The 16,411-nt window shown below is 47.8% G+C and overlaps 7 protein-coding genes across 7 annotated transcripts; 4 read left to right on the plus strand and 3 right to left on the minus strand.

The window, feature by feature from the left end:
- Positions 1–1,250: 1,250 nt before the first annotated feature.
- Positions 1,251–2,517, minus strand: N7537_009262 (F-box protein; the record flags this gene model as incomplete). The annotated part of the gene is made up of 2 exons (XM_056900316.1): positions 1,251–1,845; positions 1,907–2,517. The coding sequence occupies 2 exons, from the start codon at positions 2,515–2,517 to the stop codon at positions 1,251–1,253; spliced, it is 1,206 nt and encodes a 401-aa protein (XP_056748984.1).
- A 412-nt stretch (positions 2,518–2,929) lies between these two features.
- N7537_009263 (Zn(II)2Cys6 transcription factor) lies at positions 2,930–5,180 on the plus strand (the record flags this gene model as incomplete). Its single annotated transcript, XM_056900317.1, has 4 exons — positions 2,930–3,318; positions 3,374–3,401; positions 3,453–3,914; positions 3,969–5,180. 4 exons carry the CDS (start codon positions 2,930–2,932, stop codon positions 5,178–5,180), a joined length of 2,091 nt encoding a protein of 696 aa, XP_056748985.1.
- A 452-nt stretch (positions 5,181–5,632) lies between these two features.
- On the plus strand, positions 5,633–7,202 carry N7537_009264 (putative FAD binding monooxygenase; the record flags this gene model as incomplete). Its single annotated transcript, XM_056900318.1, has 5 exons — positions 5,633–5,752; positions 5,803–6,303; positions 6,356–6,405; positions 6,487–6,639; positions 6,848–7,202. 5 exons carry the CDS (start codon positions 5,633–5,635, stop codon positions 7,200–7,202), a joined length of 1,179 nt encoding a protein of 392 aa, XP_056748986.1.
- A 746-nt stretch (positions 7,203–7,948) lies between these two features.
- Positions 7,949–9,390, plus strand: N7537_009265 (putative phosphatidylglycerol specific phospholipase C; the record flags this gene model as incomplete). Its single annotated transcript, XM_056900319.1, has 2 exons — positions 7,949–8,530; positions 8,587–9,390. The coding sequence occupies 2 exons, from the start codon at positions 7,949–7,951 to the stop codon at positions 9,388–9,390; spliced, it is 1,386 nt and encodes a 461-aa protein (XP_056748987.1).
- Positions 9,391–10,718: 1,328 nt separating this feature from the next.
- On the plus strand, positions 10,719–11,890 carry N7537_009266 (SCO family protein; the record flags this gene model as incomplete). The annotated part of the gene is made up of 3 exons (XM_056900320.1): positions 10,719–11,192; positions 11,286–11,610; positions 11,673–11,890. 3 exons carry the CDS (start codon positions 10,719–10,721, stop codon positions 11,792–11,794), a joined length of 921 nt encoding a protein of 306 aa, XP_056748988.1. The 3' UTR covers positions 11,795–11,890.
- A 183-nt stretch (positions 11,891–12,073) lies between these two features.
- On the minus strand, positions 12,074–12,613 carry N7537_009267 (molybdopterin synthase catalytic subunit; the record flags this gene model as incomplete). Its single annotated transcript, XM_056900321.1, has 1 exon — positions 12,074–12,613. The coding sequence occupies one exon, from the start codon at positions 12,611–12,613 to the stop codon at positions 12,074–12,076; it is 540 nt and encodes a 179-aa protein (XP_056748989.1).
- A 331-nt stretch (positions 12,614–12,944) lies between these two features.
- N7537_009268 (glycoside hydrolase family 13 protein) lies at positions 12,945–14,812 on the minus strand (the record flags this gene model as incomplete). Its single annotated transcript, XM_056900322.1, has 3 exons — positions 12,945–13,461; positions 13,522–14,281; positions 14,341–14,812. The coding sequence occupies 3 exons, from the start codon at positions 14,810–14,812 to the stop codon at positions 12,945–12,947; spliced, it is 1,749 nt and encodes a 582-aa protein (XP_056748990.1).
- Positions 14,813–16,411: the final 1,599 nt, after the last annotated feature.

A 16,411-nucleotide genomic window follows, 5' to 3' on the forward strand; every position in this document is an offset into this window, starting at 1 on the left:
GACGATGATAGGTAGATGGTGCTGGCGTTCTTAGAATCCTTAGAACCACGGCAGCATTATTTGACGGTATGGTGAGCATCACTGTGATGCTTTTCCTACAGGTAATTTAATAGCAGGAGCACCCTAGGTTGCTTTGGAATAGTGTATGTTACGGCAGAGTCAAGCTAAATTACTTGAGCAGAGTTTGGCCTACATCATAGCGCAGTCGATGAACAGGTCGATGATGAATGATGATATGTGTTGGAAGTAATACAGCTCTACCTCTACCGCTAGACCACACCAAAACATCTGCTAATGTCTTAGAGAGGCTATCATCTTACCTCAGCATAATCTGGAAGCACTCGTCTTGATTGACATTTTTGTTTATGCTCATTCGACCTCCTAGGGTCCTGTTTACTTTAGTCCTCGTTGCAAGCTTTGCCATGGGGCCAGTATTGGTTGCCTATGTATCCTTCGAGTCGCTTTTTATCCGTCTCGAGAACAAATTCGAAGCGAAGCCCCTACGATCATCCGGAAGAGCAATTAGATGGTGGAGATACGCCCAAATACTTCGGATTATAGGAGAACATATCACGCAGGATAAAAGATGTCCAGACTATGTCCTATGGGTCCAGAATATGATTGATCTTGACATACGCCTACGCGAGATTGTCTAACGCGAAGGCCACTTGATCGACCAATGCGAAAAGGCTGACAAGCTACTTGATAATCCAAAGAAACGACAGTAACCAATTAGATGAGTGGCATGCAGGGCTGCGAGATCTCGCGCAGAGTTACTGGAACGTGGAGCGGATGCTGTGCGCCAATGATATAAATTGTCCCGTCGGTCCTTCCTAGCGGGGATATCTTTCCCTTTGGAAATTCCCACAATGGTACCTTACTCCCTAGTTAATTGAAGACTGCGCACGAAGAGGCGGCTGCTATGGTCGAGAGTGCGGATGTTGTTCGAAGCCACGGAGCTCCTTCCGTTCTAAGGGCCCTGGACATTGTACAAAAACGTGCGGTTTCCGCCTCCAGGCTCGGGGCTTTCCTTTATATGAGGAACAAGAGAAGATGTGCTAGCCTACCGTCGACGTCAAGCGAGGATTGGCTGCGTTTGATGGATGTGATCGATATATGTTAGGGGCTTACACCTTTGGCTTGGTCATGCCTCGAAAACGCATATTTCCAATCTTAGAATGATGGTTAGTTTGCGCATGTTCTTAGGTTGTGTTCCAGTCGGATTTACCTTACTACCATAGACTTGCTATTCATTCATCATAACAATCATAACAATATTCACATTCCAATTTCACAACGGACCCGTGGAGAACGTGCACTTCTGAATCCTCAACGGTATGCGGAATAGCCCCTCGTTCGTCCATCTCATTTCGGGCCGCTTGGAACCATACAAGGTTAAGCTTTGGCTCGAGGAGTGTTTCTTCGCCATGATCACTGAAAGACGCCATGTACTCATCCAAATCCTGTCGCATCGCCCACAGAAACTCTTTTCTATGAGACCACGTAGAATCATGCTCGCCCTTTTGTTTTATTTGGTTATCCTTCGCAATGGAGACAAAGAAGCTGAGGATTCTCTCCATGGTTGAAGTGGTGAGAAGGAGACTAAACCAGCTTTCGGCGGTGGAATGGGGAATTTCCGGCCCCATCAAGCGCTGGACAGTCGAAAATAGAAGCTGCATGCAGTGGTGGGTCGACAGAAATATAAATGTATCGTCAAAAGGTGTATTTTGGAGAATTGATTGTTGTCGTTTAATAGAACGAGCCATATTTTCGCGGTGATGACCTGAGTGGTCAGAGTCAGAGTCAGAAGATACAGATGATTCCAAGAAGAATACCGCGTAGGCTCTATATTCAAGTTAGTATGTTTTTTTTTTAAAAAAAAAGAATCAACGTAATGGGGCCATACATCGGATACAAAAGCTTGGCTTGGAGCGAAGCCACAGCTTTGCTGTAGACAACTTCTTTCTCTGTCTTGGAAGATGACCACAAAGGCCGAGCAATTGTATCAGTCTCCAAATGGTGTTCAACAACATGAGCAGCTAAGTGATGGGAGAGTCGAATGCAAGTATTCCAGCATCGTTTTAAATCGCCGAGATATCCCAGAGAATATTCCGCGTTGTCATGAGGCATGTCTGTGCTATACTCAGGAGGTGGGGGAGGAAATAGCTCGGAGATGAAGGCAATGTCATCACCCGGCGACAGGTCTCCGTCAATACAATGCCTTTGGTGATACATCTGCTTTCGGAGTTGAATATATGCCCATGCTATGGCATATTCCAGCTTGAAAACCCGGTCATGGAGTGCTCGACAGGAAAGAGACAAAGAACCAATATCCTCCAGATCACAAGAGGCTAGAATTTTAACAAAGACATGAGATGGGAGTCGCTTCCACGATGAAGCCTTTGGCCCAGCCACCATCGAGTCCCGTTTACCTTTCCGAAGGACTGTTCTGACTCGATTGAGAAAATGCATTATGACCCATACATTTGACAAATTATTCGAGATATCCTTTGGCATGTAATTTTGAAATCTTGTCTATGAAACGACCGGTACGGATGACAACCGGATCATAGAAATATGTCTGCCTAGACTGCAGAGGCACATCGATGGGACAAAATAGTGTATCGTAAAAACACAGTCGGGATACTTTGGACGAAAATGTGATATTTGAAGCATAGCAACCTGAAATCAAGCAATCGCAGTGGAGAATAGACAAGTCAGTCGAAACACATAATGTGAAACAACCGAGATTCGAGTGATGTCGGACTTGGTGCCTTATATTTAAGGCATCAAATTCCAACGGCCCCCGACATTTCCGATCCTCATATCCTTTGCTCTCCTCAATGCCACCAAATGTCAAATTTCTCAATTACATATACCAGTTCACTTATGCCTATCTGTGTGGTTTTCCAAAGAGTGTGCTGCAACGATGGCTAGTCTAAATGGCTCCTTGAATGGCGGGCGGGCAGCGAACTCGCCATCAAAACAACCCGCATCGTTTGCATGCGTGGTCTGTCACAACCGGAAGGTTAGATGCGATAGACAAGACCCCTCTGCCCCCTGTTCAAATTGTGCAAAGGCGAATGTGGAGTGCATCTACCGTGCCCCACCGCCGCCTCGTCGCAAAAGGGATCGAGAGACAAATGGAAGTGTATCTCAAGAACGCGGAAAATATGCTAGACGCAGCGCTGGGTTCGACGAAAATCCCCCCGCTATTCGGCATCATCACCCTGCTGAGAGAGATCGATGGACGGAAGCAGGGAAAAGCGGATCTGGGAGGATGATCATGAAAGATGGAAATTCCATCTATCTCGACAAGTGAGTTGTTTGCGCTGCATTTCGCCTAATGCCAGAATTCTGACTTGTACATTAGTAATCTTTGGACGAGTGTCAGCAATGAGGTTAGTATTTTCTGACTTCTGTATGCTATCAATCCTGACCCTCTTTGCTAGCTCCCAAATGCTGCAGACGTATTGGGCGATGGATCGGATGATGGTATCGATAACTTTGCTCAGGATGTGAGCGACGAGTATGTGATACTCTCGACATTCGCAACAAGAGACAATCTTACGGAGCTCCACCCGAGCCCCCTGAATATCTTCAAGTTATGGCAGGCATTTCTCAAGAATGTGAACCCGCTGACCAAAATTATACATGCTCCAACTGTGCAACAACAAATTCTAGACGCCATGAGTGATCTGGGAAAAGTAAGCCGAGAAATCGAAGCATTGATGTTTGCAATATATTGCATAGCATTGGTTTCCTTGCAAGCAGAAGATGTCGAAAGGTCATTTGGAGAAAGCAAGAAAGCCCTACTATCAAGGTGCAGACGAGGAGTCCAACTCGCTTTCAAGAATGCGTCGCTTCTCCGTACATCAAGCTCAGTGGTCCTTCAAGCGTTTATGCTCTACCTAGTGCGTTCGCCTGCCTTCGATGAGATCTACCCCCCTTTAACTATTTTTCGATAGCTCTGTATGCGTTCGTTCTCTGACCCACATACTATCTGGACATTATGTGGTATTGCAGTAAGAATTGCGCAACGAATTGGTATTCACCGTGACGGGTCCGCACACGGACTTTCAGTATTTGAAACTGAGATGCGCCGTCGCATCTGGTTCCAGCTTATGATCATAGATGCCACATCTGCACAGTTCTGTGGTGTAGCATCAACACCACTCCCAGCCACAATTGATGTTCAACCGCCAATGAACGCAAATGATAGCGACCTTGATCCTTGCATGACAGAGCCAGCCTACGAGAAGCCAGGACCGACAGAAATGATGTTTGTTCTGGCTCGGAGTGCATTTGGAAAATGGCTCCTTCGTGTGTCAAAACAGGTTGAGAGTTCTAATACTGGGCCATGGGCCTTCTTATCATCGTCATCGATGTCCTTGAAGGACAAGGACAAGACTATTGATGAACTTGAAGCACACCTGGAAGATAGGTTCCTCCGGCACTGCGATAAATCCATCCCGCTGCATATGGCAACGACAATGATGGCGCGTTCCGCTATATACTACACCCGGCTGATGGCACACCATCCTCGTCAATACCAGGATCCTAATACTCGCCTCTCCCAAGCAGAGAAAAACGTCATCTTCGAGAATTCTCTCAAGATGACAGAGTATGCTGACTACGCCCAAAGCAATCCAGTTGTACGGAAATACTCGTGGCACATGGTGAATCACATGCCGTGGGACGCCATAATATTCATGCTCTCGGAAATGAGGCACCGGACTGATTCCAAAGAGAAGAGCAAAGTCTGGCAATTGATTGGAAATGTGTATTCCGAGCATATCAAGACAATGAGCAAGAATGGTCCGACGCCTCTTCACATGGCCATTCAAAATTTAATTGTCAAGGCCTGGCGGACTTACATTGAAGAGTGTAACCTCAATCACCGCACACCAACGCCTTGTCCGACTATCGTTGCATCTTTGTTAGCGAGTGCGGGAGGAATTTCTAGCACGCAACAGGAAGATGAAAACTTCCTATCTGGTGAGCATGGTGCTGGGATACAAAATCAACACGGGCACGACCGTTCTAGTTCACAATTCGGACTGGAGGCCGAAAACTTCGGTTTCCTGCTTGGTGATAGCCCGCAGGATTGGAATGAATGGGACAATCTTCTGAGTACCTTTCAAGGATCTTTTACAGATGATGCAACATACTTGTCGTGACCTGAGCATGATTTTCGATGCTGTTGCTCAAAATCCGCTCGCCCACCCTTTGTAGCAAATCAAGGGGTCTGATAGCAACTATCATGTTCGAAATCCACTATACCTCAGCATTTTTGGAGAGCCTCGCGCTGATCGGCCCGCGATGCTCCGATGCCGTTTACAATCCTCGGGATCGGCAACTAAACGGCCGAGCAGTGATGATCAGTATTCCAAGGTTTTTTTGTGGCGAGTTTCTATACTGAGCGATGATACCATAGTGATTAACATTATTTCGGAGTACGCTTCTATACTGAGCGATGGTACCTGCATAGTCAATGATTTATTTAAAGTTAGTTCCGTTCGGTGCTGATTTTGGATATGACCACTTCCTACCATCGTCTTTTGATCACGATATTCTTCCCTTGATACATTAGTTCAACACATATACCCTGAATCTGAAGATCGTTCCAAGGATGAAACCCAAAACGGATGTTATTGTCGGCGCAGGCCCAACTGGCCTTGTCCTTGCTCTGTGGCTTCACCATCAAGGTGTCAATGTCCACATTTTGACCAGGCAGACGGTCCGGCCAAAAGTTCACGAGCTATATTTGTTCGTGCACGCATAGTGGAGCTGTATAGACAGCTTGGGTTGACCGAAGACTTGCTGGCACTCGGGTACAAGCTGCCAGCGTCAAATCTTTGGGTTGGGGAGGAGCACAAAGCACACATTCCGCTGCGAGACTTTGGGCTCGAGTTGACTCCGTACCCGTTCATGCTAAGTACACCGCAAGACGACCTCGAAAGAATGATCGAAAAGCGACTTAATGACGTCAGCATCCATGTCGCACGAGGGTCAAAGTTGCAAGGCTTTGTGGGCCACGGGTCAAGCATCACTGCTACCTTGTTCCGCGAAATTGACGAGAGCTCAACCACACATGAGGCGTCATACATAGTTGGGTGCGATGGAGCACATTCGGCTGTTCGCCGTGGGATTGGTGCCAAATTCGAGGGCGAAACATACATCTACATCGCCGACGTCGAAGGCAAAGGTGACGAGCACTTCAACCGCAAAGGGCACATGGTGTTCACGAACGACACTTTCACCCAGGTAGTGCCGTACAACGAAGCAGGCCATGCGCGATTGGTGAGTATTACGATCTTAGCTAACGACGACAATGGTAATCGTGAATTGCCAGAGCCTGAGCATTAGATCACATTCGATGATGTTAGACCCCAAATCACGCAAGTGATTTGATATCGACATCCCAAATGTCAACTGGTTCTCCACCTACCGCTGTCACCACCGTGTGGCCGACAAATTCCGCAGCAATCGCGCGTTCCTTGTTGGGGATGCGGCTCACATCCACAGCCCGGTTGGCGGGCAGGGCATGAACACCGGCATCATGGACTCGGTCAACTTGGCGTGGAAGCTAGCAACGGTCCTCAAACCGAACATGACCAAAGAAGCAAAATACCAACTGTTAGATTCATGAGTCTGAACGCCGTGCATTCGCCATGACGATAGTCCAGTCAACTGACATGGGTTTTACGATGTTTACATTGAAAGGATTATTCCCACACATTCTTCGGAACTAGCTGATTCCGTACCTTGTGCCACTGCTTTTGAGATTCGATTTTGCTCGGACCAAAATCTTCCGGGGCGCTTCTCAACTCATTTGCAATTACAGGGACAGTAGTCTTTCTCGTATTGGCGAAGGGACCGTGCAGCCTGACGACCGTCTTCCATGGGTTGAAATCAACGAGGTGGACAATTTTTCTACCTTGCGAGAAGTTTGTTGGCAGCTCCATATCTACGGGGAGTCTGTGCCGGAACTTGAAAAGTGGGCCCGGGAGATGAATGCGAAGGTTTTTACATTCGACTGGCACGATCAATACGGCAAAGTCGGCCTAGTCAAGAATGCCGTCTACTTGCTGCGACCTGATCAGTATATTGCGGGCATTTTCGAAGGCCCCTCTACTAAGGCGGGGTTGGACGAGTACTTCGCTACTCGGGGGTTTTGCCCACATGCAGGTAGGGATTAGGCTTGTTTCAAAATTTTACGCAGACCACTACTATCACCTTCTAATTTGGACACTCGTTATTCTACTCTTATTTAACCACGTGCATTGTCATATGTCGCGTTTTCCCGTCAATTTCCTGTTTGAGATGCGGAATGTAGCCGACTCAGAGTCCTCCAAGATTACTTCAAAGGATAGCGTGAACATGGGATATGGGAGCCACATGGTCTTCACACCCCTCGGCATGCGAAAGGAACGGAGCGTGATTGGTGACTTGGCACATATTAAAGCCCGTTGGCGGATGATTTGATTGGTGTACCTGTGGGGCTAACCATGGAAGCTCCAAAGTGGATTCGATGAGACCCCACCTATACTTCCACCTGGGCATGCCTTCCCAGGAATCTTCCAGAGGGCTTTGCATCCAATCTCTACAAGGGAATTTACAACTGGTGCTCTAAACATCGTCCGGTAACATCCGAACTATTCCAACTCCACTCACACCCACACGGCTTTCCCAAGACGTGCTCGCTTACCATCGATAGGTCGTTGATCGGCCGTTGAAAGCTCACAGGCTGAACATGTGGCAGGAACGGCCGCTTTTCATTTGCTATGGAGCCTGATTTCCGCCTGTAAATTCTCCCAATGCCATTATCTCTACTAATGCACATATCATGCATGTAGGAGAGATATAAAAGTCGTCCAACGACCGAGGAAATGATTTTCGTATTCACTTCAGTCCAATTCTCTCTACCACATCACCTGCAGGCACAATGAAGACCACTGCTCTCATTTCCTTGCTCGGTTTGTCCAGCAGCGCCCTGGGTGCGGCCGTGGAGAGGGGCAATGGAAACACGCCCTTTGGCTACAAGTCTGGCTCGAAGGAGTCTATTGCCAACCTGAAGGGCAAGATCGAGAATGTTGTCTGGGTTCTCTTGGAAAACCGTGGATTCGACAACATCCTGGGTGGTGTGAAGAAGAAGGGTTTGGACAACGTTGTCAACAATGGTCCTTTCTACAACCTGGAGGATATCACCAACCCTAAGAGCAAGAAGTGGTCCACCCAGTCTAAGAACTACGACTCGGTCCTCAATGACCCCGACCACACGCTCACTGGCACCAACTTCGAACTCTATGGTCAATATAACCCTAGCAATGAAGCCATTGCCAATGGTACTTTGACTCCCAACCTGTCGGGCTTTGTCAACCGCCAAATTCTTCAGCACCCCAAGATCTCTGCTGAGCGCGCAACTGACGAGGTCATGGGATACTACTCTGAGAGTCAAATCCCCACTATCGTTGACATAGTTGATGAGTTCACTACCTTCAACAACTGGCACTCCTGTGTCCCTGGTGTAAGTACCATCCGTGTTGCAAACCAGTCAAAGATATCAAACTGACCACCAAACAGCCCACCAACCCCAACCGTCTCTGCGCGGTCGCTGGTGTCACCGATGGTCACGGAAAGAATGACGAAGACTTCGATACCTCCGCCATCCCGACCACCAGCATCTTCGAGGCTGCCTCCGAGAAGGGAATCTCGTGGCTCAACTACGACGGCACCAACGGCGCCTTCCTTCCCGATTCCATGTTCTTCGACTGGACCGCCAAAAATGCCAAGAGCAACGTCGTCCCGCTCGAGAACTTCTACCAGGACGCCTACCTGGGCCTCCTCCCCCAGCTGTCCTACATTAACCCCTCCTGCTGTGGCCTGAACACCAACTCCATGCACCCCTCTGGCAATGTCTCCTTCGGTGAAGTCTTCCTGAAGCAGATCTACGATGCCGTCCGAACTGGCCCTCAATGGGAGAAGACCCTCTTCCTCGTCACCTTCGACGAGACCGGTGGATTCTTCGACCACGTCGCTCCCCCTCTTGCCGTCCGCACCGATAACAAGACCTACACCGAGACCGCGCATGATGGCAGCTCGTATACTTTTAGCTTCGACCGTCTCGGTGGTCGTATTCCTACTTGGTTGCTGTCTCCTTACGCCCCCAAGGGTCACGTTGAGGGCTACGGGACTGACCCCGTCACTGGCGAGTCTTCCGCGTACAGTGCTACCTCCGTACTGAAGACTCTCGGTTACTTGTGGGACCTGAAGGATCTGAGCCCTCGTGTCGAGCACTCACCCGCCTTTGATCACCTCATCGGGCCCAATACCCGCACTACCCCCGAGACTCTTAAGAACCCTCACACTTTCCCCGATGCCATTTGAGAGCCTGTTGTACAGGGTCACACTGGCTTGATGGGATATCTATTTGATGTGGTATAGATGAATGGTTGAATAGCTTGTTAATGGTTGTTAATTATCTTTTTCTTTCTATAGAGTCTATTTCTTTGTAGGGTGTTTCCTACTAGCCTTCGGCTTGTTTCAGTGAACCCAGTTGATTTGATGTCATGTTTGAAACGTTACCATTATGAAAATACTACTACAATTCCTTTTTCTGATCTCTTTTCAAGTGACTTATTAGATATCCTTGTATGTCTCTTGAAATGATCAGTCGTAGAGCACGGGAAACGCACAACTTGTAAAAAACAACCTTCCTAAATATAGGTTGTTACTATTTTGAGAGAAACTTCAGTAGGAACCAGCTCCAAGATTTTGTTCCGTCTTTTGATCATTTACAAATTGACTATCAAGTTGCACCCCAGAACTACTACTACAGCCTGCACCAGACCTCGGCATATCTCTTGGAGACAATACACCTGAGAATGGGAGTGTCGGATGTGCTCTAACCCAGATACCCCTTCTGTACCCCGAGTCCTTGGTATTTTATGCTATACCTGGCCGATCTCCTCATATAACAAACGGCGGTTCGGTTGAGTGGCCAAAGACGATTGATTAGAACTTTCTTGACATTTTTCTTGAGATCAAGCTTCCTTTATCAATTCCGTTCGCGAGCGCATTCGGATTGCAGCCGTCGTTATCTTTTTTTGTCTTTTTGTCTTTTTTTTTTTTTTTTTTTTTTTGGCAGTTCCATTGCTTTATAGTGGGTCTTTTTGATTTGACAGAATAACTTGGCGTTGTATGCATGTACAACTTATATCTTTGGTGATTAGTGTGTGGGTGGATGTCTTCGATTCCATTGAAGAACCTTGGTGACCAAGTGTAGAGTGCAGTGCAGTCTTCTCCTAAGAAACAAAGTACCCATGTAATGCATCCAGAATAGGTGAGCAATATGTACAGGATGCAAAGTGCGTGTTGTATATTGTATAACGTCGGTCGATGCCGTATCGTAAAAAATAAGGGGTCCAATCAATGGTGTTCAACTCTCTGTATTTCTGTATCGGCTCTGCTTCCAATTTAGTTATAGTTATAAAGCCTCGATTAGTTAGTTACATAGCATAAATTACAAAACATAAAGGATTAATAAATCCTCCGGTATGCCGATGTCCTCATGTATACAAATTGGCGCCTGAGGCAGACACCCTAAACTTAATTGAGGTGTCGATCTGGAGATTCTCGAATTCCGCCCGGAGTTGCCAATTGATAATCAACCTTCCCTTCAAGATCTGCCCAACCACAGCTTCGCAACGATCAAAATGCCTTCTCCCATGAGATTGGCAAGCGGGCTCTTAACCCGAGCCGCCCGCAATATCGCCATTGAATCCGCACCAACACAACGCATCCTCCCTCTCCTCCGAAACAACACCGCATCACAATGCCGACCCTACACCCAAGCACAGCGCCCACGATGCCACCAAACCACGCGCACCATGATCTCCACACAGAGCAATTTCTCAACCTCCGCCTTCCGATCAGGCCCCAAGACAATGGGCCAGATGCGCCAGCGCAACTCCACCGGCCCATTCTCGTGGAAGGCCGCACTGCTCTTCGTCCTGACCGGTGCCGGTATGATGCTCTACTTCCGTGTTGAGAAGGCCCGTCTTGAGCGCAAGCGCATGACAGAAATGAGCAAGGGTGTCGGCAAGCCGAAGGTTGGCGGTCCGTTCGTCTTGAAAGATCTTGATGGGAATGAGTTTACGGCGGAGGACCTGAAGGGCAAATACAGCTTCGTGAGTCACTCTGGACAATAGGGCAGAAGAGGATTAATGGATTTGATATGCTGAAACGGTATTCGCTGACACAATCTCGCTTTATTTCTTCAGGTTTACTTCGGCTTCACTCACTGCCCCGATATCTGCCCCGATGAGCTGGATAAGATGGCCGAGATCATCGAGAAGGTCAAGGCCGCTACCGGAGATGAGAAGCTCTTCATGCCCGTTTTCATTACTTGCGATCCCGTCCGTGATACGCCCGAGGTGCTACGCGAGTACCTGAAGGAGTTCCACACCGGCATTGTCGGCTTGACTGGCACATACGAGCAGGTCAAGAACGTCTGCAAGCAGTACCGTGTGTACTTCAGTACTCCTAAGGATGTCAAGCCCGGCGAGGACTACCTCGTGGATCACAGTATCTACTTCTACCTGATGGGTGAGTTGATAAGACGCTACAACCTAGATATCTACTTTCAGTATGCTAACAGTTTATCATAGACCCCGATAATGACTTCGTTGAGTGTATTGGTCGCCAGGATACCCCCGAGTCTGCCTCCAAGGTGATCCTGGAGCACATCAATGACTGGAAGAGGGAGGGAAGGCCACTCAAGACGGAGTAAGAGTCTTGCGCTAGGTGTATGTAAGGAAATTGTACAATATAGTCATTCGACAAACTGAATACCCTACTCACGCCAGAACCGTGTTCCAAATGCTCCTGCTTTTTGTTCTCATGCTCGTATACTCGGGGTGTCCGGCCAAACTTCGTCGAAACAAACAAATATAAAGACCCTGTAAAACAATTATGGCCGGGTGACACCTATAAAAGAAACCATCAGCATTATCCACAATGTACTTGCAAGAAAACCACCAACCAAGTTCACCATTCATACACCCCCAACCTAAACCCCCTCAGACCCCAAAATCCTCCCCTCAGCATCCCGATCCGCATTAACCCTCCACTCCATTCCCCCATCAACAAACTCCTCCCTCTTCCAAATCTCCGCCTTCTCCTTGCAAGCCTCAAGCACCTCCTCACCAGCCCTCCACGCAGCCCCCCGATGTCCCGCACTAACAGCAATAGCAATAGAAGCCTCTCCAATCGGCACAGTCCCGAGTCTATGCGCAATGCTCACGCCCTCAAGCTTATGTGTCTTGGCAGCGGCCTCGGCGATCCCCGCTAGCGTCTTCAGCGCCAAGGGCGGGTAGGCCGTGTAGCTGAGCTGGGAGACGGAGCGGCCTTCGAAAGTATCGCGCGTTGTGCCGAGGAAGAGGATGTTGGCACCTGCTGCGGGTGAGGAAGTTTGGGATAAAGAGGTGTTTGCGTCCAGGGTTTCGTAGGTTAGGGTTATGTGGATGTTCTGTGTTGTGTCGTGGTGGGTGCGTGGGTAGGTTTTTGGGTCAAGATGGGCGGGGAGCGGGGTCGGTTCTGAGGAACTCATTTTGATTTTGATTTTAATATGGATTTGAGATGATCAATTATTCGAGCGGATTGGGTTCTTTTGAATGTTGAATGTTGTTCGAGTTCGTGATTGTAGGTCCCCCTCGATGCTTATCTGCTGCTGCGGGGATCGGATAAGAGCGCGCCCCGATCTGTGGAGAGCGGTCATGGAGTTAACGGTTTTGGATACTTTGGGTTCGAATTGGTTCTGTAACTCAAGTTATATTGCTTGTAGTTGTCTTCACGTCTCTTCATTGTAGAAAACAGTCTAGGTACAATGTACGAAGGAAGTGACTTGTGGTCAATCTCAGATCTCATATATATATCACACATCACAGGAGCAACACAACAGCCTCATACGGCCGAAGTGTCCATTTTCCACCAGAGAACCGCTGGGAAGCCTCTTCAACACCTTCATAAGTATCAAGCAAGATCTGCTTGACGGTAGTGATACCGTTGCTGGCCGCATCCCACTCTAGAGTCTTCTCTGTCCAATGACACACAACCAAGGCCTTTTGGTCGCCATACTGGCGAGTGTACGCAAAGACCTCCTGGTTTGGTTTGTCCAGAAGTGTGAAATCGCCATACACGAAGACATCAAGGTATTGCTTGCGCAATTTCAGGAGATTTGCCCAGTAATGGTATGTTGAGTTGGGATCCTTGACTTCGGCTTCAGCATTGACCCGCACATAATCGGTGTTCACAGACATCCAGGGCTTGACACCAGGACCGGTGAAACCGGCATTCTCAGCAGCTGACCACTGGACCGGAGTGCGTCCGTTGTCGCGTGACTTTTTCTGATATTCTTGGAGAGCAATTGCTTGGGCAGCGGCGTCATCCTTTGGGATTCTGTAGAATATCTATAGTTAGCAAACATTCACAAGTCCCATACTAGAAGAGAGGAATTACCTTTTCCAGTGGTTCAGACAATCAATGTCTTTGTATTCTTCAATACCCCATGACTTGGGCACATTCCTGGTCCCTAGCTCTTGTCCTTGGTAAATAAACGGAGTACCAGCCTGCAATGCCAGTGCAGTAGCCAACATCTTAGACGCGACCAGTCGATACTCCTCACTAGCGTTTGTATAACGATCAATAGAACGCGGCTGATCATGGTTCTCCCAGTAGAGGGCATTCCACCCATCATTGGCATACATGAAAGTCTGCCAGCGCTCAAAGAAGTCCTTCAAATCAGTGAGTTTCCAGCTCCCAGGTTCAAACTTATTATATTTGCCATGGTCAATGTCAACATGTTCGAAATTGAAGATCATATTGATCTCATTGCGATCAAATTGTACCGCACGGAGTACCTCTTTCTCATCAGTGACGAACGGCATCTCGCCAACGCTGAAGGCATCGTACTCCTTGAGAATCTTGCCAAGATCCGCGAGGTACTCATGCAAGCGCGGACCGTTGGCATACCACTTGTCGCCCCATTGCCAGGGAGTCCGCGGGTCTTTGATGGGTCCATCAGGGAAGCTCTGTTCCTTGCTAATGAAGTTGATCACGTCCATGCGGAACCCATCGCAGCCCTTGTCGAGCCAGAATCGCATGATATCGTGCACGGCCTTACGGACGGGTGGGTGTTCCCAGTTGAGGTCGGGTTGCTCGACCGCGTAGAGGTGTAAGTAGTATTCTTGGGTCTGCTCGTCCCATTCCCACACGCTTCCTGGAGCACAGCCTAAATTAGGGGATTCCATCAACTCCTGGGAGTATACAAGTACGTACCCTGGAAATGAGAAACCCAGTTGTTCGGAGGCTGGCGATTGCCTTGTTCATCATACGTGGCCGGCTTCCAGACATACCAGTTCCGGTATTCGTTATCCTTGGAGCTGCGTGACTGCTTGAACCATTCATGTTGGTCGCTGGTGTGGTTGACGACCAGATCCATGAGGAGTTTCATACCCCGCTGGTGGCAGCCGGCAATCAACTTCTCGACATCTTCAACTGTGCCATACTCATCGGCGATGCTGTAGTAGTCGGAAATATCATAGCCCATGTCTACCTGTGGGGATTTGTACGATGGACACAGCCAAACGATATCCACGGCGAGGTTCTTGATGTAATCCAACTCGGAGATGATACCGGGGATGTCACCGATACCATCGTCATTTGAATCCTTGAAGGATGCAGGCCAGATTTGGTAGACAGAGCTTTCTTTCCACCAGGCGCGGTGGTTGGATTTACCTAGGGCAGCCATGGCGGGTTGAGATGCGGATGGCAACTGAGAGAGGAGATTAGGAGGAGATCAGGAAATTCCGAGGAAAAATAACAGAGAATTTAGGATTCTGGAGTACTTCCTATATAATATGTTATTTGCTGTGAGAGCTGTGCTGGCAAGGACACTTGGAGCATGGTCAATCGCTCATGTTTATCCCACCGCGGGGCAGATCCAATCAATCATCGGGGACCATCTATTGATATGTCGGGCCGAGATTACTAGGGTGAGCCGTACTTTGGAATGTAGCTTGTATCTGTTGAATCAGAAGCCACACGATGTGGATCGTCTCCACCTGGATGATAATGGAACTAGATAATAATGGGTACTATGTACGATGATGCAACTGAGCTGAGGGGTTCTTGGCGGGCTAATTTGTACGATATACATTTATTCTGGCAGTTGGTTGCCCATGCCTCCTTGTCAATATCCTTTTGGTCTTTTTAAATGTCTTTTTGCGTGTGATACGAATGTGTACACGAAGCGCGAAAAAGCATACTTTATGTGACAGACTTTTCTATGTAACTATAACCTATGATCATCTTTGATCAGAGAAGTGGTATTTGATATAGAGCAGTGTATTTGTTTTAAGAGATGAAGTAAACTGGCGTTTCAAATTGAAATTTGTCTTGTATACTTCCCTAACTAACTAGTTGTTTGTATAGATAGTCATACTTCGATCTCGTGGAACTTCTACATGTATGATGACTAGGTGGTTTTCAATGCATAAATGCATCTAGACACCACCTTGACTCGGTTTCGAATATTTAGCTATTTCCGTCGTTTTAGCTGAGTGACAGAAAGCTGGTGTACGAACAATGTATGATATAGATGACCAATGTTGACAACTCTAAAATGACAAAACCCGCTATTTCAACAATCTGTGCGGACATTGATGACTAACTGTAATATGCACTTTTGTATGGTATGCCTGGTACCCAATGTCACATGATTTTCTATGGTATAATACCCGGTTTCTACCATGTATTCGGACTTGGTATTCGACACTGAGCTTAAAGTCACTAAGTGAGAGTACAAGTGAGAGTACAAGTGAGAGTAATTGTCGGAGTATACTTTCTCCGAAGGACCACGACGAAGTATGCCATCCGCTCTCATTGGATAATATTGCTAAGCAGAATATTAGATCCACTCTAGTTAGTCTTCCATAGGGCGGTGAAGACGAAGGCGGTGAAGAATTGGCATGACAGCGGCGCTGAGGGTGAGGATGGCGAGGGTGGGGATGGCGAGGTAATGTAACTTTCTGTGACCAAATAATCCCTTTTTTCCCCTCCTTTTTTCATTTCAGCTTATTTTCATTTCATCGCTCAATACAACATAGTATAACAGTATAACCGGGTGGATGGCGGCGGTGAAGATGGCGGTGGGGAATAATCCAATGAGACTTCGTTGCGCCAAGTCGCCAGTACCAGGCAGTAAATTATCCCACGTGCCCACGGGTGAATGAAATGCCGGAGACCATAGATCCGTTATCGTTATCGTAGCTTCAGTGGTTCGAACAGTTGAAGGGAGGAGGTGACAGGTCCACACATCTTCTTGTTCATTGATTTTCAAATGCTCATT

This window comes from Penicillium hordei (assembly GCF_028827395.1).
Source record: "Penicillium hordei strain IBT 12815 chromosome Unknown utg000005l_segment0_segment0, whole genome shotgun sequence".
NCBI lineage: Eukaryota > Fungi > Ascomycota > Eurotiomycetes > Eurotiales > Aspergillaceae > Penicillium > Penicillium hordei.